This window comes from Erinaceus europaeus, chromosome 3 (assembly GCF_950295315.1).
Source record: "Erinaceus europaeus chromosome 3, mEriEur2.1, whole genome shotgun sequence".
Lineage (NCBI taxonomy): Eukaryota > Metazoa > Chordata > Mammalia > Eulipotyphla > Erinaceidae > Erinaceus > Erinaceus europaeus.
Genome location: NC_080164.1, coordinates 137,046,436 through 137,068,192, shown reverse-complemented (window position 1 = coordinate 137,068,192; position 21,757 = coordinate 137,046,436). Strand labels below are relative to the sequence as shown.

General features: G+C 34.9%; 1 protein-coding gene across 22 annotated transcripts in view; it reads left to right on the top strand.

Moving 5' to 3' along the window:
* The window catches only part of ADGRL3 (adhesion G protein-coupled receptor L3), an 848,379-nt gene that overhangs the window by 688,488 nt on the left and 138,134 nt on the right, over window positions 1–21,757 (top strand). For 18 of the 22 annotated variants that reach the window (XM_060188015.1, XM_060188014.1, XM_060188006.1 and 15 more), the window contains 2 exons: window positions 6,360–6,545; window positions 10,562–10,600. In XM_060188015.1, coding sequence (XP_060043998.1) covers window positions 6,360–6,545; window positions 10,562–10,600 — 225 coding nt within the window. The remainder of the gene's footprint in view (window positions 1–6,359; window positions 6,546–10,561; window positions 10,601–21,757) is intronic. The other 4 variants (XM_060188010.1, XM_060188007.1, XM_060188009.1 and 1 more) reach the window with 1 other exon arrangement.

The following is a 21,757-nucleotide window of genomic DNA, read 5'->3' as shown; positions in this document are numbered from 1 at the left end:
AATAATACCTTAGCTTGATTACTTATAATTCTGTAAAATCTTCAAAAGTATAATAGAAGATTTGCAACACTCTTAATCAGCTCATGTATCTAACCCAAGAGTAATGGTAGAGTTAATGTTTTAACTGGGTCTACCTTTATCAAGATCATACTTAGCCACATCACTACTTAAACACTTGCTAGGTTATGATTGTTACTATATTCATACCCACATTCTCTCTTCACTTCTGTTCCTCCTTTGCCTGGTAAGTCCTTTTAACTATTAGCTGGACATAAATGGTAGTCGGGCAGGTTTCTTTATAGTTAAACTTCAGTGTTTAAATATTAACATTGTAGCCTCCAAGAGAGGATTTGTGTGCAATGTTGAAAGTTATTTATTCATATTTTCTCTCTTTCCCTCAAAGAATTTTTCACTGAATTCACGCCTCTCCTTATTTCCTCCCTCAGTACTAGAGTCCCAATAGCAAACCGGTGGAGCATTTGAAAGGGTTTGTTTATAGCAGTATTGAGGCAACAAAGATAAATTGCAAGAGATTGAGCGGGAACCTAGAGATAGTAAAAGGGCAGAGTGGTTCACACACACCACCACCACCACCGACACCACCACCATCTCCACCACCCCTCCATACCTGTGGTTGCTGGAGTAAAGGAACTAAGTATCATTGAGAGAAAATGATATTTACAGACACAGCCTAGCCTTAGGCAACTTTTCAGACAGAAATCTGGGTGAATAAATAGATTGACCTTACTCTTCCACCTACCTCCTTTTATCTACCCAGCCTCCAGATTAACCAAATTTAAACGGAAACTGGAGAGATGTGGGTACTCTCAGTGACATCCATCTAATTTCTCCCTCTTAGACACAGACAGCTAAATGGAGGAAGATAGAAAATGGATTGAACTAACATTCAAAAAGTACCCAGCAAGGTGCTCATTTTTTTTTCCAAATAGATACCATTTACTTTACAAATAAACTGACTTAGAAGTACAAAGTGATTGTGTGAAGTTGTACCTCTCTTATCCTATGGTTTAGTCAGTTTCCTTTTATAAATAAAAATTTTAAAAAATTTTAGTTTTTTTTAGCTCATTTTTTAGTTTTTCCTTCCCCACACCCCTCTCCTATGAATCTTCCTGTCCACTCTCTTGCCTCTTTCCTTTCTCTGTCCCTTCTCCTCTCTTCTAGTTCAACCTTCCCCTTTCTCTAATGGTTTTTTTTTTAGCCCATTGAAAATTATTCATTAAAGAATTAAAATGAAATAGATATCCTTAAGATTGCAGTCCTTTCCTTTCCCCCTCCCCCTTTATAATTCTGTAAATTTCAGGCTTTTAAAGTAAAGAAATAAATTTGATGAGAAAGCATAGATGAGGGAAAAAATAGACATGCAAAAAATTAATTTGAAAGTTGATTTTTCTCATTTTAAAAATGTGTTGAATTGCCCCTCTCCAAGAGTGTGTGGGTGGTAGTAGCTTGTGGGGTTCTTGTTGGCTCTAGGAAGGACACTCATTTCATGATCCACAGTATTCACTTACTGTATGTCAAGCAACATTGTAGATAGCAAGTATATAGGAATAAGTGAATCGTGATCTTCACATTAGTCACAAAAAGCAAAAATGTGTTTTATTTTGTTAATTGATAAATCAGTTAACACCCCCAATACATACACACACACCACCACCACCATACCACACCACAGCACACTACAGCACACCACACCACACCACACCACACCACAGCACACCACACCACAACACACCACAACACACCACACCATACCACAACACACCAGCCATCAGGAAGAGCAGGCAAAGAATCTTGACGGTTTCTGACTCACAAATAAACTCAGACACTTATATACTGGTAAAATTATGAATTAAATTTTAGATAATCAAGAGTAGATGACATTTCACTAGAGACGAACTGAGCTAAACAATGTTAGACCAACTATCATGAATAGGTTTCTTACTGATAAAGTTGCCAGCATATCCTCATAATATCAAGACTACATTAAAAGCACAATGAGTAGGGGACCAAGCAGTGGAGCACTGGGGTAAGTGCACATAGTATGGGAAAAAGCACCCATGCAAGGATCCGGGTTAAAGGCAGACTTTCATAGGAGTGTCAATTCACAAGCAGATGAAGCAGGTCTATCTCACTCCCTTTCTGTCTTCCCCTCCTGTCTGAATTTCTCTGTCTATCCAAAAGATCGAAAGAATGGCCGCAGGAGCAGTGGATTTGTAGTGCAGGCACTGAGCCCCAGTGATAACCCTGGAGCCAAAAATAAAAAGGCATAGAAAGGCATATAGAAAGAGAAAAGCACCAACAGGACTTTTAGCCAGCAACAATGTGGAGTGCAAAGGGGATAGGGGCAGGAGTTGGTGAATGATGCATACATACATGACTAGAAAGATAGAGAGAGAGATCCTTGAAGTAATATTTAATTTTTTTTTCCATTTTATTGAAAACCAACAGTTAAGAGCTCTGCTTCTTCAAGCATAATTGACAAAATATTCCATTGTCTCCTTTATTACTGACTGTTCACTGAAATCATGCTTCAGTTTGATGTCTACTTTGAAGTTTCAAAAGGAACTTATATTTTGTATTTTGCATACATTTAAAGAGTTCAGTTAATATAATCCTTCCAGTCTTTTCAAGTTAAAATTCTATGAAATTACAGTTTGAGGTAGCATTTATTTGTATGTCAAGATAAGTCTTATTTCTACTTCATTACCGAGCTATTATATAGAGAAGACATGCCTAAATTGTCATTGAAAATGTCCTTCCTATTTTTAGCAAACAGAAGTGTCTTTTCTTTGGTTTGTGAACATAGTAAAGAAGGCTATGAAAAATATATGAATCATATTACTATTTTGCTGTACAAAATCAACCAATTATTTGTTTAAAACCTTTTAAAGACTATTTTGAATTTTGACACCTACTAGGTTTAATTTTCCCAGTGTTTTCTTGCATTATTAGCTTCTGTAGATCTGTGTGGAATGCTAACAAATACCTTCTTAACTTTGTTCGAGTTTGGCGAGTTATCCAAGACTTAAGTCTTACTTGACCTACTTTTAATTGTAATGTAAAAATACTTTATTATTTATATTCTCACTTGACTCAGATTTATAGCAAAATAAATCTTACAAAGAATTGGTTGCTATATACTTGAACACTGTGAGGAACTCCTTCATGAACTGGTTTGGCACCTGATTAATGTTCGATGTAATAAATCTAACAAAATGCCAAAGCTTATTTTCAAAGAAAATTGTTTTTACTTTTGTCAAATTTTGAAATGTAAGTAGTATCTATTGCTGTCATAATTATTATCCTTAAATAAAATTGTAGGATTTTTCCCTCCCCTATTCAAGTCTAGATATAATCCTGCCATTTCAATATAGGCATTAATTTGCTAATCCTCACAAAACTCTTTAAGACTTCTCAGTGTGCATGTGCTTTTTCTCCTGAGAAAGATCCTTAGAATTTAGTAAAAGAATTCAAGATAGGCCTTTTAATGAAATCTGTAAGCTTGAATATATGGAATAGCTTCATTTCAACCTTACCTCAAGCTATGTGTATGGTTTTTACTAGAAATAAGATAATACTGATAGCCCATGATAGCTGTGGTGAGAGAAGTAAACAAGGTGAGCAGGAAAATGTAATGATTAGATTCTGAATGCCACTTAAAAAGAATATCACCAGTGAATGCCTTGTTTGGAAAGGCAACCTTTGCACTGAGGATGCAATGTTGAAGTCACCCAGCTGTGAGTGAAAAGACTGTCTAATTATGTAAGTCCTAGAGACCTCCAAAAAGGCTTCTGGTATCTCCATTTACTCTCCTTCCCACATCATATCACACTGTAAGTCTGTGCACTTGCAAATCCCTTTGTTAATTGAGTTGTCACTTCTAACTCAATTAACAAAGCTTTCTTCTATAGCTGTAACTTCATAATCAATATTCACTCCTGAACCCACCAGAGTTGATTTCAAATACAATTCTGGTTACACCACACTGATGCAGACACTTCAGTACCAATCCTTTCTCTTAGTTGAACTCCCAGTTGCAATAACCTTGATGGTACTTCCCATGAAGCTTCAGTTCTTTGTCTAGAGATACCCACCCTTATTCTTTCTACTTTTCATGTGTTTTTCTAACACCAAATTTTGGTTAAAGAACAAACAGACCTTTAGGTTGAAAGCTGAAATTGCTGAGTGAGATAGTTAGGTTGGTGGGTATATACTTCCTGTTAAACACCTAGATAAAACAGGTACTTAGCACATGAACACAATTTATACTATGTAGCTATAAATAATGAATTCTGAAAGTAGAAATGTGTTTTCCTTCAGTATTTTTTCCAACTTTGTTAGTAAATATTGAATGTCCAACTTCCTTTTGGAAATATTGAAATTTATTATTCATAAATAAACACTTTAGAATATTTAAATGTGGTTATGGTTTTAAAGATAATCATCTAGTGTTTTCTTTGTTATAAAAAGTTGCACTTTCTGTTACTGATACAAAGTTAGGCATTTTCACATTTTCATTATCTTTTTGTTGAGGACAGTTACTTTGACTTACTAGTTTTAGTTCTTTAATTTCTAAAATCTCAAGATTCTCTCTCTCTTTCTCTCTCTCTCTCTCTCTCTCTCTCTCTCTCTCTCTCTCCTCTCTCTCTCTCTCTCTCTTTCTTTCTCTGTAGAGCCAGGGCCTCACAAATGTGTGATGTCACCATTCCTAGGCCTACTTTTCCATTCAGATAGATAGAAAGATAGGGAGAAATAGCGCAGCACCAGAACTTCCTTGGTTGAACCTGAGCTGCATGAATGACAAAACAGATGCCTTGCCAAATTAGTATCTCATCAGCCCAAGGTTTACTTTGTAACAGAGGGAAGGGGGTGATAGAGAGGGAGACAGAGAGACACCTGCAAGGGGGTGATAGAGAGGGAGACAGAGAGACACCTGTAGCCCTACTTTACTACCTGTGAAGCTTTCCCCCTGCAGGTAGGGACCAGGGGCTTGAACCCGTCCTTGTGCTTTGTAACATGTGCGCTCAACCAGGTGTGTCACTACATGGCCACCTTAGGACTTCTTTCTGTTTTTATCATGTACTATTGCACTATGTAATAATTAATATTGAAAATTAACATTGCCCACTGCCTTCCCCCCAAATGAAATTATGGTGTGTAAATGTGAGTGCTATTATTTTCTGTGATAAATTATTAAGATTTACATCTTATAAATGTACTGAAAGTTAGTACTTGCATTTTAGTTTTGAAGATACTGTGTTAACAAAGAAAATATATTGCCTAGATCAAACATCTTTAAGCATAGCTTATGTACATAAGTCAAAAGACTTCAGAGGTTCATGGCATTATTTTACAGAAAAGCACTATAGGGTAATAGTAAAATAATAAAGAAACAATAATGATAAATCAGTTACATAAGATTATAGTAATTAGCAAAGTAAACAATAAAATTTCTGCAAGTATATTCATTATTATAAGATTAATATAAGGAACTACAACAAATACAAGACATTACTAGTGGTGCATCAATTAAAGGAATATCCCTTTGGAAAAGTATATAAACCCTAGTTATCTGGATTTTTAAACTTTTCAAGCAATTGGCTCACAATTCAAACTCACTGATAGAACACTACTTTTTTTTTTTTAATCTGCCAGAGTTATCCCTGGAGCTCAGAGTTTACATGATGAATCCACAGCTCCCAGTGACCTATTTTTTTTTTTCCTTTTTTTCCTCTCTCTCTCTCTCTCTCTCTCTCTCTCTCAATATCACTTTTTAGAGAAAGATGGGGGAGAGGAGGAGGGAAAGAGAAATGCTTGTAATACTATCCCACTGTTCCTCAAGCTTCCTCCCTTGTAGATGGGAACAGGGGCCTTAACCAGGGTCATAGCATATGGTAATGTGTGTACTTTTCCAGGTACCCCACCATCCAGCCCACTACTTACTTAGTGAATACTTATACTTAGTGAGTACTTATACTTACTGAATATTTATACTTGGAGCTCCAGTGGCGCAATCGGTTAGCATGCGGTACTTATATGAATACTTATACTTAGTGAATATTAGCATATCAGCAGCCAATGAATACTGAATTTCATAAATCATCATTTGGTTTACTGTATAATGAGTCACTCCCTAAGAATATGAATTTCAAATCAGGTACTAAAGAAAAACTTGGGTTAGCAAGAAGCCTTGGGGAATGTATTCTAGATAAATGATTTCTTATCTCAAGTGATTATAACATCTATGCAAAAAAATTAATGAGATAAATGCAAAGACAGCAATAAGATTAACTTACTTAGCTATCTTTTTCCTTTTGCTCTGTATATCAAAACTATAGTTGAAATCTGGAGAGACAGCTGCCAACATTGCTAGAGAACTGGCTGAACAGACACGAAATCACTTGAATGCAGGAGATATCACTTACTCAGTTCGTGCCATGGATCAGCTGGTAGGCCTCCTAGATGTACAACTGAGGAACTTGACCCCTGGTGGAAAAGATAGTGCTGCTCGAAGCTTGAACAAGGTAAAGAAACTTCATTTTCTACACCTACACACACACACACACACACACACACACACACACACTTCAAGTTGTAGTAAAATCAGTGATTATTTCCCTGAGTAGCTTTTCTTTTGTCTATAAAATTAGATGATTCAAGAGAGAGGGAAAATTATAGACAATTCATTGTACTGTAATTATGACCTTAGTGGGTTTTCAATCTAAGGAAATAATAGATGATAATTTCTCTGCATATGGTTTGGATTTATAATTCTATTTTTCATAGTGGCTGTTCTCTTTTGTAGGCTAACTGCTGACAGACTTTCTATGGATAAATACAATTTAATTTTTTTTAGTTTACCCTTTCAAACTTGTACATAAAATACTAAACACAAGTATCTCATCAATACAGAAACTGTCAACAATGTGGAAGGATATAAACTGAAATAATGTGACCTTATTGTTATTATATTTAAGAAATAAGTGAAATAATTTTTCAATTCATTTCTTTTTACTCCTTCCTTACACTACTACCATTAAAACTAAAAGTTTAAGTACATTTCAGAAAAATTTGAACTGTAAATAATAAAAATTATTAATTTTCAGTTTAAAAACATTTTGTGTATTTTAGATTATGAATATATGTGTATACATATATACATGAATTTTATATAAATCTCATGTAGGTTATCAGCTTTTGTGTATAAATATATAAAACTTATTTTATATATTTACAAAAAAAACATTCCTGTAGCAAATTCCCACATAATATACCCATAGTCAAAAGTTAATAGAATTTCACCATCAGTGACATACATTCCTTCATGACATTTATATAGTAGAGATAATCATTTTAAAAAATCAGATTTTTAAGGCCTTAAATATTGAGATACTTTTGCTATTTAAAACAAGAATTTGCAATGAAAGTCTAATGTCCTCTATTATATTCATTAAATGAATATTCCCTTTTAAAGTGAAAAATGATTTTGCAGTGGTCTGTTAATATGTTTTGCTTTTTTGTGTTTTACTAGACTATGAGTCTCTTCAAGATAAAAGTATTTTTTAATAGTGATAGCTTTACATAGAGAATGCCAGATAATTTGTCTAACAATGATATTTTTCTTCTTATAATCTCATTCTCAGAAAACGCTCATATATTAGATATATGTATATATATATATATATATTTTTTTTTTAAGAACTTTTTCATGTTGAGCATGGAGGGTATTCTCTTACTGTTGTTTTTTGTTAGGCTTTTTTAATTTTTTTTTAATATTTATTTATTTATTTATTTATTTATTCCCTTTTGTTGCCCTTGTTTTATTGCTGTAGTTGTTGTTTTGATGTCATTATTGGCTAGGACAGAGAAATGGAGAGAGGAGGGGAAGACAGAGAGGGGGAGAGAAAGAAAGACACCTGCAGACCTTCTTCACCGCCTGTGAAGTGACTCCCCTGCAGGTGGGGAGCGAACCGGGATCCTTCCACGGGTCTTTGGGCTTGGCTCCACGTGCGCTTAACCCGCTGCGCCACCGCCCGACTCCTCAAGCTTTTATTTTTTAAATATTTTTTTCCTCTTTTTTTGCCATTTATTTCCCTTTTGTTGCCCTTGTTATTTATCATTGTTGTTATTATTATTGTTATTGCTGTCATTGTTGTTGGATATGACAGAATTTGAGAGAGGAGGGGAAGACAGAAGGGGAGAGACAGACATCTGCAGACCTACTTAAGCAACTCCCATGTAGGTGGGGAACCGGGACTTGAACCAGAATCCTCATGCCAGTCCCTGCACTTTGTGCCATGAGCGCTTAAACCACTGTGCTACCACCCAGCCCCCGGCTTTTTTTTTTTGTCACTTATTCTTCTGAGAGAATCACACCAAGCCCCCTGATAAAATATAATCCACAACTATTTATGTAATATGGACATGCTGTGTGATTGTAATGTGTTAGAACTCAGACTGTCTAAATGCTATTAATGAATATTATTGCAAGCTCTTATTAACTGGAAATATTACTTTTACTAATGAAACATATCCATTATATTACTTATTATAGCAATATTTTTTATCTTTATCTAAAATGGTATTGATAGCTGACTATAGCAGGTAAAGCTGGCAATTAATGTCACTTTCTAACTAGCTACAGCTAATCAGCTTGCCTGTTCTGAATATCAAATAACTACTTAATGGACAAATACCTATTTGTGGAGCTTTTAAATATTATTTTGTTTCCCATTTGACTCTTTTCAATTGTTAATATAATATAGTTTGTCATATATTAATGCGCATGTCGGATTAAGGGGATGGGAGGGCAAAGGTTATTCACTTGCTTGCTGGCTTGTTCTAATTTCCTGTGGTTCCCACTGTCCCTGAAGCAGTTAAAACCTGATCAAATTTACAAAGTCAACTCCATACACATCAGTTGAGCTCTACACTGAAATTCTGGAAGTCTAAGCATCCTGAAAAACTAAGATGTGAATCAGTGATCCAAATGACATCACTGGCAATTGGTTGCACTCATTCCTCACTTAATTCTTTAGGGGTGTAACTACTCTATATTCATTGAAGAATGCATTAATTAAAATTAGGGGAGTATTAATTGCACAAAAAGAAAAGCATTAGAGTAGCTACTTCTTTTTTCTAATTATTTATTTCTTTTTGTTGCCCTTGTTGCTTTACTGTTGTAGTTACTATTGATGTCGTTGTTGTTGGATAGGACAGAGAGAAATGGAGAGAGGAGGGGAAGACAGAGAGGGGGAGAGAAAGACAGACATCTGCAGACCTGCTTCACCACCTGTGAAGCAACTCCCCTGCAGGTGGGGAACCAGGGGCTACCTGGATCTTTATGCTGTTCCTTGTGCTTTGCACCTCCTGCGATTAACCTGCTCTGCTACATCCCGACTACCAAGAGTAGCTACTTCTTAAACTGGGTAACTTGGTCCTTCAACAAGGCCAAGGCCACTGGGGGAAAAAAGTAGGAGAAGTAGCAACTTGATTTATGAAAACTGTTGTCCTTTATTTTAGAAAGGCAAATAAAATTATTAAGTATTAATTTAATTACTCTTGTTCAACAGAAAATATTATTTGAGTCTGATTGTGAGTTTCTGTTAACTTTTTCTCCAGAAGAGCATCATTCTCGGTGCAAACAAATAGACAGCATGCTTTGAGAAGCTTGCTTCTCCACAAAAATTTCTAAAATGTATGTTTGGGGATGGGGGGCAAAACTGTTAAAAGAAATTGCTCAGGGGAAGATAAGCACAGTGGTGCAGTGATAAATACAGAGATAGGCCTCATCTTTTTTTTTTTTTTGATAAATTATTAGAGATAGAGAAAAAAAGGCAGAGAGGAGAAACACCAGCAGCACTGCTCTTGGAGAAGTTTCCCCCTATAGCTGGGGAGGGTGGAGGGATGGGGATTTGAATCCAGATGCCCAAACATGGTACAGTGTGTGCTCAACAGGGTGAGTCAATACTCTGCCCCTTGGTGGCATTCTTTTCACTAGAAATTACTTATCTTTTGGCATTCCCTAGAATCATATAGTCATAATAAGTATTATTTCATTCCCCTCCCAAAAGCTCACAGGTTTTTTGTTTGTTTGTTTGTTTAACATATGATTTGTGGTACTTATTAGCCATCAATGTAATCTATAAGCCACAAACTATTTTTGAAAAAAGTTTTCAAACTTAAACTTCATTTCTTCATTTGTAATCCTTAAACTAATGACTAACCTGATGCAAAATGAATGATGTGAATGAATTATACTGATTTTGGCTAATCTCCACTAAATTTATTTCACAATTCTTTTCCATCACTAACAACTTTGTACCAACCTGTTTTCACTTGGCTTATTAAGAAATTGGTTTTTATATTTCGAGGCATTGCTTAGATTTTGCTGCTGCTTAGCTTTCATTTCCTTCTAGAAAGTAGTGCACAACAAATTAAGGTGTTTTGTGTAGATGTGTTCTTTTATTTTTCATGTTTTCTTCTGTCACTAACTTGTTTTTTCTGTTCTGTGTTTAATCTGCTGTCTTTATGGATTCAGCTTCAGAAAAGAGAGCGCTCTTGCAGAGCCTATGTCCAGGTACTTTCTGAGTTTTTATAAATGTTACATTGTAAAGTTGTCTCTGTTGGTGATAGCATGCATGGACATCTGATAATAAAACAATAATGTAACCTGGTGAATAAAGGTGTTTACTTGGAGAGGGAATAAAATTAATAGTGGGAATGGAAAGAAATGAGTTATATGTTAAGAATTTTGACAGTGGCAATGACCTGTCATACAAGAATAACAAAGACTGAAAAGAGACAATTTTGGTCATGAAGATTTTAATCAGTGTAACATAGAAATTTTTAGTGGCATTATAGAGGTATATAAGAGCTTTTAAATTACATATTATACCAGCTAATTTGAGTAGCATGCCATTCAAGAATGACAAATCTGTGAAACTGTTGACTTAAGACATGAAGTGACACTATTACTCTTTTACTCATTATAAATATGTTAATTCCAAAGAAAATGTAGTTTTTCTCTAGTTAATATGTCATAACTTCTTTCTAAACAAAGTAAAACCATACCCATTCATGGGATATATGTGAAAACATGAATCTGAGAAGCAAGCATTATATTGATAGTACCTTTCCTAACAAAGGGAGGGAGGGAAGGAAAGAGGAAGAAAAACTATTCTACTCTAAATTTATTTTTGTGGTTTTTATCATAGCATTTGTGAATGATAAGGCCAACTGCATTTGTAAAGAGAGATGCATTCAGCACACTAAATAGTTGGTTGGTTTTCAGACTGATGATCTAGAAATTAAGCCATATCAATTTAGTCACATTTTGTGAGATAGTCTTAAAAAAAACAAAACTAATATTTGCATTGAACATATATTAAGAAGGAAAAATAATTTTTGCTTAGTAGAACAGTGAATTAAAAATTGTTTATCTGTTTTTGGATAGAGAGACACCTGTAGCACTGTTTCACTGTTCATCAAGCTTCCCCCTGCATGTGGGGATCAGAGACTTGAACTTGAGGCCTTGTGCATTGTAACGTGTGCACTCTAACAACATGTGCCACTGCTCAGCCCAGAATACTAGCTTTTTGTGTATAAGAAACTGTCCAGGTTTATTCAGTGTTTGGAAGAAATTGCCTTAGCTATATTATAGCCAGTGTGTGAAATAAAGAAATTGAAGTATTCTGAAGCGGTGAAAGCTAAACATCAGTTGTGAGCAATATTGGTATTGTTTCTGATTGCAATCAATGCTGTTACTTAAATGGGACCTTGGAGATAATTAGCCTTTCAGTATTTAAATCTGTAAAATGCATGGTCATTCAAAAGTGAGTCTCTGATGGAAAAATAATAGCAGTTTATTCAATGGCTGATTTCCTGGTGTTATAATGGACTGGCAATGAATAAATATTTCAGTTATTGAGTAACAATCTGATAAGACCAAATACAAACAATATTGGTAAAGCAGAAATCCTCAGATCACTAATACATGGCATGATTGCTGTTTATTTTAATGTGGGTCATTATTCTATGTAATTTCAGAATAAATAATTTTTAATGTTAGTCTTTGAATTTTAAAGGCTTGTTTTATATTACTTATTGTTTCTATGTTCAGAGCACAGTCTAACTTGCTTATGAAGGAAGTATGAAATACACTTAGAGTTTTGTGCTTTTAATTAGCAAAAAAGATAATTGGGTAGTCATTGTGAAATTCTTTTAAAAATATGACGTTTCCGTAGACAGAAACAATGATTCTTCTAGGTGTGATTTTGGCCATCTAAAGCCACTTAACCTTTAATTATCTGAAGTCATCGTGTTTATTTAATGAATTACTATCTTTTTGTTTTTTGCTTCCTGGTGTTTATTTCATGCACACATAAAAAGCACAGTGAAATCTAGCTCCTTGTTTGCAAACAATGAAAAAGTGTTTATAAGTGAACAATTAAAATGCAGTTGCTTTGAATTTAATAATATATGAGTCTCTTAAACTCATTATGCTGTAGTCTAAAGAATTTTAACAAAAGAAAAAAATTGAGTCCAAATAATTTTCTTTATTGTAATTTTAGGTTACATTAAAGTCCTTTACTACAATAAAAAGAAATTCACTTGTAACACAGTCTAGGTATCATCATCAAATCTTACTTATAAAGTTCAACTGCATTCATGATAAAAGTTTCTAGTTTATGAGGCCAGATTTTAAAAATACTTCTTTCGTTATATAGGGAAAGAGGGGGTACTTTCTCTTACCCCTCTAAGATTCTCTTTGGATTCATGGAGTAAAAAAAATTAATTTTGGACAAATTAATGATCTACAAAAACCAAATTTAATAACGTACTAAGGGAGAATTTTCTTGGCTGTAAATTCTAAAATAGGACAGACCAAGGATTTTTATTCTTGAACAAATGCACTGGGTAGGGCAATGAGAATAGAGGAACAGAGTTTTATATGATAAGGAATAATAATTTTAGGGAGCTACATGGGCTTGAACCCGGGTCCCTGAGCACTGTGGTGTGTGCCCCTGGTCCCTACCTGCAAGGGGAAAGCTTACTGAGTGATGAAGAAGGGCTTCAAGTATCTCTCTGTCTCTCTCCCTTTCTATCGCCCCTCCTATCTCAATTTCTCTCTATCTCTATCCAATAATAAATTAATTAAATTAAAAAAATTTAAAGGGGTGATTATTTTAGCATAACTATATATCTGCAGTATAGATTTATTCTTACAAATAACAAGTTATTTCCAGGGATTGTTCTAGATCTAGAAAATCTTTATTTTTCTAAGTAGTCAAGCTGGTAGATCTGTAACAGTGTCTGTTAAAGTCCACAAGGACTTCATTGACCTTAGCTTTCCATGTCAAGGTGATAGATACATGCTAGGAAAATTTTGTTCTAGGTACATTGGGAAGGTCCATCTAAACATGTCAGGGAGAACCATCATTCAAGTACATATAAATATGATGTAGTATGTATATACTGTACTAGTACCAGAAGAGACTTTGGAAAGGAATGAGTTAGTTGAGATCTGGAGAGAAGAAATGACTCACCCAAAATCAAGCAATGAGCACTGGTGTAGCTATTGCTTCTCTGTTGACATATGTCCAATGCTTCTTCAGGACCAAAAATAAAAATAATAGTGACTGGAGTCTGCTAGTGGCAAGCCCTCTAGATTACACATGCTACCATATTCAAGAACTAGGGTTCAAACCTCCAGTCCCCACCTGTAGGGGAGAAACTTGATAAGAAGTGAAGTTTTGGCTGTATCTCTTCCCACTATGCCTCCCTCCCTGTTATTTTCTCTTTGTCCTAGTAAATAAAACAAAGGGGGAAAAAATGACCGCCTGGAGTGGTAGACTCACTGTGCAGACTCTAAGCCCATGATAACCCTGGTGGCAATAAAAAGTAATTTAATAGGGATTTTAAAAAATATTTTTAAAAATATTTATTTCCTTTTTGTTGCCCTTGTTGTTTTTATTGTTGTTGTAGTTATTATTGTTGTTGTCATCATTGTTGGATAGAACAGAGAGAAATAGAGAGAGGAGGGAATGACAGAGAGGGGGAGAGAAAGATAGACACCTACAGACCTGCTTCACCACTTGTGAAGCAACTCCCCTGCAGGTGAGGAGCTGGGGGCTCGAACCGGGATCTTTAAGCTGGTCCCTGTGCTTTGCACCATGTGCATTTAACCCGCTGCTCCACTGCCCGACTCCCAATAGGGCTTTTTAAGAATAAGTAAATTTGAGCTGGCAAGACAGCTAGCTTGCTTGGGGAGGTATTTGGTCCTGCCATACTGGGGGACTACTTTTTCACAGTCTACCTCAATTTTGTTTTATTATCTCTGCTTTGTTAAGTTTTCTATTTTCTGGGCTTCTGCCATGATTTGATGGTGGGATGGACTTCCTCTTTCTGCCCATTCTGCCAGGTTCCAACACTTATCAGGTTGCAGAGAAGTCCCAGTAATGAGTGGTTAGCCAGAGATGACAAGGGTGAAACACACAGGCAGGTGCTAGGGCTGGGGCAACCACAGTGTGGTCCCTTGCTGTGATGACTTTGCTTCCCCCTTCTCCTGGGGGCACTCCATTTATTTCTGTCTGAAAGGATCTGTCCTGAATGGTGAAGCCCTGGTGATGTGAAAAAGGGGAGGAAAAAAAAATAGAATACATTTAATAGGCACTGATAACAGGACTGCCTGTATAGAATATTTATTTATTTTTCAGAAAAAGAGGACAGTGAACCAGAGCATCATTCTAACACACATGCACACATGATACTGGAGATCAAACTCTGGACCTCATACTTTAATCCACTACTTTATCCACTGAGTCACCTCACAGATCACATTTAAATTTTTATTTAATGTTAGCAGTAACTATGTGGCATATTTTTGCTCTTTTTTGAAAATACATTTTATTTTAGCAATAGAAAGAGATGTAGAGAGAAAAGCACAGAGGGAAAGACCAGAGCACTGCTCATCTCTGGCTTATGGTAGCACTGGTGATCGAATCTGGGACTTTAGAATATCAGACATGAAGGTTTTTTGGTATAACCATTATGCTATTTCCTCAGACCTGCTTTTTTTTTTTTTTTAACACACAATAGATAAGGTGGAACCCAGTCAGGATTAAATGCTTTTCACCTAATTATTCTGTTATGCTTGAGATATCTTAAATTTAAAAGTTATCTTGATTGAGATTTAGATTCCCAGTCATTAACGTATTGCTATTTGAAAATTAACATTATTTGGTGCTAGGGTTAAGGATATATCATATGGTTCATATTTATTGATTATACTATATTTCAGGAATGATATAGAGTAAAACTTTTTTAAAATCTATTTTCTTCTTTTGAAATTTTGTTTTAATTACAATGTGACAACTATTTTGTACTGGTATATTATGGTCAAGCATAAATATCATTTGTTTTGAAATCTTTGTATGCTAGAGGACCTTATTAAACACTATCATAACAAAAGATGAAAAGTAAAAAATATGATAACTCTATATTAAAGGGGGAATTATAAAATTGTTTTTTCCAAAGTAGCTTTACCACTTAACATCTCAACCAGAAATATATGAAAGTTTCAGTTTCTCATAAACTTGGTAAGGCTTGGTATTTTCTGTTTCCTTTTATTATCATTGTCTTAGTATGTGTCAAGTGCAGAAGTTTTCAGTTTTCATCATGGAGCAGAGGCAATGGAACATTTGGGAGTATAATTCTCAGGTATAAAAAAAAAATCTTACACTTCCAAAGAAAAGTCTAATTTCCATAGGAATTTGGTTGTTGGGTATGCCCTCAAGAAGCTTAAGAATAACTGCTTTCATGATCCATAAATTCAGCCCGTACTCAACATTTCTTCCTCATTTTTTCAATCACAAATACAGTCGTTTAGACAGTAACATTTGTAGTATTGTTCTTTCTTAATTGGAGCTATTAAGAATTACTGACATTCCTTTTTCACTGCCTTAAAAGCAGGACATTTTTCTACTTAAAAATGTTTTGATTTGTATTAGCAGTTCCTTTTGTTCTCCAAATATCAGATGTGGCACACATTGTCTAGAGTCTGCAGTTGGCCTTGGTTAATGGGTTATGTAAGTACAAATAATATTGCTGTGAATCACTTGAATCATTCTTTGGAACTTACTGTTAGTTTCATAGAGAGATTGAAAATTTATCAGAAAAAAAATAATGTGCATACAAATTAAGTGCAGTGAAATGCAGGATCACACACACAGAAACTCGGGGTTTTCTGTGTTCCTTTTTCTCCTTTATTCTTTTTTCCTACCATTTTTCTTTCTTGTCCATTTCTGTTTGTGTGTGTGTGTTCTTATTTTGTGTTCTTTGCAACAGCCTCTTTATTTTAATTCAGAGCTATGATTTATTCATTTCTCCTGGTTATTTTTTACTGTACCTTGGATTATACCTTAGACATCTGTATTCTAGGTACCTGCAGTGCAAAGCTATCTTTTTTTTCCCATGGAAAAATATAACATTGCTATTAACAGCAAAAACACTCATAAATTATTATCTGAGAACATATACCCAAGTATTATATATGGGGAGATGGCAAGGCATATAGTGGACAAGTGTTCTTGTTCTTTCTTCTAGAATGAAAATTCTCGTGATAGAATAGAAATAATACACTAAATGAGTGTAACATGAAGGATGAATGGGGTTATGACAGACATTATGGAGCAAAATTAAGGCACATAAATGCATTAGTGAGTTAATATCTGAGTAATAAGAGAGATAGAGCAGTGAAGTTTGCAGGTTTGAAGGAAAAAGCACTCAAGTCGAGAGGACAGAAAGTTTCAGGGGTGAAAATATGTTTTTGGTATTCCAGAGGCCAGTGCAGTTGTAGAGTGAAAGAAAATGTGGAAGAATCTTGGATAATAAGCAATAAGCATCATGATCTGATGGAATATTGTAAGAGCTCCTACTTTTATTCAGAGAGACAAAGTAAACACTCAAGGTTTCTGCACAGAGGAATGGCATGATCTGATGTGTTATAAATGTGGAGAATAGGCGCCAGCAAGATAGCTCACTTGGGTAGGCTCCAGCTTTGCCAGGCAAATGACTCAGGTTTAAGAACAGTGCCTACTACACTCTAGGACACTCTAATTATCTCTGTCTCTTTCTCTCTATCCATCCATCTCTCCCTCCTTCCCTCTTTCTTCCTAAAGCAGAGAAGCCCCAGTGATGAAAAAAAAAAGTGGAAAATTAACTTTTAGCATCAACCAAGGGTGATAGCAAAACAACAAATTGGGCAATAATTGAATAGGATAGGGGGTGTGTGCAAATTCTGGAAGTTACTCAGGTTCAGGATTTCTTTTTAAGTCGAATAAGACTTGCTAAGAGGTTGTCTATGTGATGTTTCAGACAGAGTCAAATTAGAGAAAAAAATTTTGCCTGAGTGAGGGGAAGGATGAAGTAATCATTTATTTGAGATAAACTCCGACTAATTTGGGAGGGGCATAGGAAGAACTTTACTACTCTAAGATTCATGTTAAATATACTGTTCAGATTTTAAACTTGCTGTTGGATTTACAAGTTTGAAATCCAGCTAAGAGGTCAAGTTTGGAATAATCAGTTGAATCTGTCTCACATGCATGGCATTTACAGCCATGATCCTAGTAGAATTTATCAATAGAATGAAGAGAGAAAGGAGGAACAGCCAGGACTGAGCCCCAGCATACTATCATATTAAGAGTTCAAAATACATTTTTAATCAACTAAAGAGTAGCACTGATGAAGAAAGAAGACCTGCAGGAATAGTGTCTAGGTGACAACTTGAGTTCTTGTTCCCTGGGAGGAAATAACATCAATACTGCTAAGTCTACTCAGAAATACTAATACAGCCTTTCAAGGATATAAAATCGTGTTAGCATTTGATTAATACAAAGCCTTCCAGAGCCTGGATATCAATATTACTTTATTGTTCTATCTCAACACTTTTACCTTCTTTCATGTGTTGCTTTCAATGCAGACTTTCTGTGAACCAGTGTTGTTACTTACACTTTTGACAAAGTGAAAATTGAATTATTCCAGTTTTACTGGGGTGTCTTAGGTGCACAAGACAAGAAGGAATCTAACCTCCATTTATACTGCTAGGAAGAAATTAATGAGTATTTTCAAGTTCCTTGTTTGGTCACTTAATTGGCTGTATGACAAAGAGCTCCTTGGTGCATGTCAAACAACTTTCAGAGTTCTCTAATGATTTGTGTTTTGCTTGACTTGTGATACTTTTCTATGTGGCCTGTTGGGCTGGATATCCTTGTTAAAATGGCTAGAGTAAATTGGCTAGTGGTGTGCATACAATGTAGTATATTAACTACAGCAACAGGGAGTACTTTTAGCAAGTTTTTCAAAGATTTCGATGTTTGCCCATAAGCATCAAAGCCAACCCAAACTTTCATTTAATATAATTAAAAGGACATCTGAAAGTAGTTCGAATCACAGCAGGTTCTTGAGGTTTGGTAACCCTTTGTTAAAACCCTGTGAACTTAATATATTTCACAGCTTGATAAATCTGCTCTTGATTTGTGTCAGTAAGAGAGAAAATATAAATGTGTACCCTGTATGTTTCTGACTGTTTGGACTTATCATTTAAAAATGTGTTGAGATCAAAGAAAGTCACTTCAACTATAAAATCACAGTCATTTTCTGCTTTAGATAAAGAAATTACCAGAATTCTTTCCAAAAATTTTAGATCTGTTCTAAAGCAAACATTGAATCAAAAAACAGTAGCAAAGCCACTTGTAATGTAAGCAGAATAAGTGATATACTGTTTAAAAGTTGGAAGAAGTCAATTTATAAATCTAATGTCTCAAAAAGTTTCAAAGTACAGTGACAAGTGTTGGAGATGGAGATGCTGCTTAATGTGTGAAGAACATCATGCTTAGAAATCTCAAAATTCCTAGGTGAAAATGTCAGGTCAGGGAGAGATGACTGAAAGTCATTTTTGGCTCTTCTATTTTTGCACACTTATAAATATACAGCTGTTCCAGCTGCTGCTTCGTATATGTGGTTTGTTGAGTGTTTAGGAAACTAATTTTAAGCTTTTCTGTTTTTTAGTAAAAATCATTTAAATATAAAACAACAGTATTTTCTCTCCTCCCCCCCCCCCGATTGTGTTCTCTCCTATCATAATATCCTGATCAAAGGAAGAGGCTACTGATTAATTGTAAAATTGGTTAAAGTAGTTTCAGTACAATATTAATTTCTGAACATGAGTTTGCCTTCAGAGTAGATTTAAATGCATAGAAGATAAATAGATGTTATTTCTGTGCACATGCAAGAGAACACACATCAATTTAGTTTATATTTCTCTAACAGCTTTATAATCACATAGTTAACCAGAAGGAAAAAGGCATTAAAAAGAGCATACAGATTTAAGATACTGTCTTCTGAAACTATCATTAGCCTTTCTGTTACAGGTCAGAAAAGAAATGGAAGTTTTAAAAAATAATTTGTAGTAAAGTAGTTGCCAGATAGCTTGGAACCAAACAAATGATTTTTTTTAAGACTACTCCAGAGTCAGTTATATTATTGTTATTTCCCTTATGTAAGTATGAGTGTTATACTTAAGCAGTGGCTCAGACTTAACTGCACATAAAAAAGAAATGCATATTAGGATGAAATGTCTACATCAGAACTCAGACTTGGGGATGGGGGAGGGAGACTGTGATAACTCACTTAATAGAATATACACTTTACCATTCCACCAACAAACAGTGAATCATATAAGTGAAAAGTCCTAGAGAAGCCCTGGTAGGAAGAAAACAAACAGAAAACCTACCAAGACTTTTATCTGCTTTGCTGCTCTATTCTACTTAGTATATGTACTTTCATCTCCAGAATGCCAAGAGAACTGCTTAGATCCAGTTATCACTTCATGCTAGCATGCAGAAAACAGAGGTGGATCTACAAGACTATAATCTCTTCTGGAATTTTCCAGAAATCTCACCCAACTTCATCTGATCATAATTAGATACTACGCTATTAGTAGGAGTAATTTTGCATCTGGGCATATTATCCAAAGATTTTGTTTTTAAGAAAAGATAATTAATGGCAAACCAGCTTTCTAGACGAAACCAAAAATGCTTTCTTCTTCTAATTCAATGAAACATATTATATATCTTCTTCCTGCTTTTTAAATTTTATTTTTAACATTAATTTAATGACCTGTTTTGATAGAATAGTCTCTAATATATTTATAAAATTTTAGTGTTATGTTTGAACCCTGTATGCAGATTTAAATGTTATTTTGATTTTTCTGTTATGCTTTAAGGTCATTTTGTTTAAAGAGGATGAAATGTCATTTCAAATCATTCTCAGGTAACAATTTTCTTTTTTATAGGTAACTTTTAAAATCACTAATATAGATATATGGTTTTAAAACTCAATTATACTTCCCTTCCATACATATCTTTTAATCTTACATGTTACTTAGTTTTATCAACATTTTATATATTTTTGTTATCTATTTCTTGGACAGAGTCTTCAATTTTTTTCTGTCCCATGCTTAATATATATTTTAAAGTTCTTGAACAGTATTGGTATATGGCAAATTATATAGAAATAAATTATATGAATAAATGTCATCCTTTAAGGAAAATATACATGCACTGACTGATTATTGCTTAAAAGCAGATTTTATATTATTTTTCTGTTTTTATAATAACTATAGTACAGTTTTGGAATATCATTTCTTATTTATTTGCCACCAGGGTTATTAGGGCTGGGTTCCTATACAACTCTACCCAGCTTTTTTTTTTTTCCTTTTATTTCATGTAGATAGAAGGTGACAGGCAGAGAGAGATAGAGAGGGAGACAGAGAAAAGAGAAATACCACAGCACTGGCCTAGCACTTGTGAAGCTTTGTCCCTGAGGCACTCCCATGTGGTTTCTAAGCAGGGCCTTTGTTCATGGTAGCATTTGTTCTCTATCAGGTGAAATATCCTGATCCACTGAAATTCTTTTATAATTAAGCTGAGTTTGAAAATGATGGGAACCCACCTCCCTTAATTTCTTAATTCCTTGACTACATATTTCTGGCTATTTGCTCTTTCTCATCTCAGTGTTAGGTCTTTCTTTCTTCCTTCCTTCCTTCCTTCCTTTCTTTCTTTCTTTCTTTCTTTCTTTCTTTCTTTCTTTCTTTCTTTCTTCTTTCTCTCTCTCTTTCTTTTATACTTATTTATTCCCTTTTGTTGCCCTTGTTGTTTTATTGTTGTAGTTATTATTGCTATTGTTATTGATGTCCTTGTTTGATGGGACAGAGAGAAATGGAGAGAGGAGGGGAAGACAGAGAGGTGTAGAGAAAGATAGACAACTGCAGACCTGCTTCACCGCTTGTAAAGCGATTCCCCTGCCAGTGGGGATCCAGGGGCTCAAACCAGGGTCCTTGCACTTTGTGCCACCTGTGCTTAACCCGCTGTGCTACTGCTCGACTCTCCTTTTTTTTTTTTTTTTAAATATTTTATTTATTTATTAATGAGAAAGATAGGAGGAGAGAGAGAAAGAACCAGACATCATTCTGGTACATGTACTGTCAGGGATTGAACTCAGGACCTCATGCTTGAGAGTCTAGTGCCCTAGCCACTGCACTACCTCCCGGATCACACTTGGCTGTTCTTTGTTCTTTGTGTTGAGTTTATAAGCTCATATTATCTGGGTAATCCCAGACATATAAATAACTTCAGTGATTTTACTTTACTTTGCTTTGCCTATGTCTGTATTT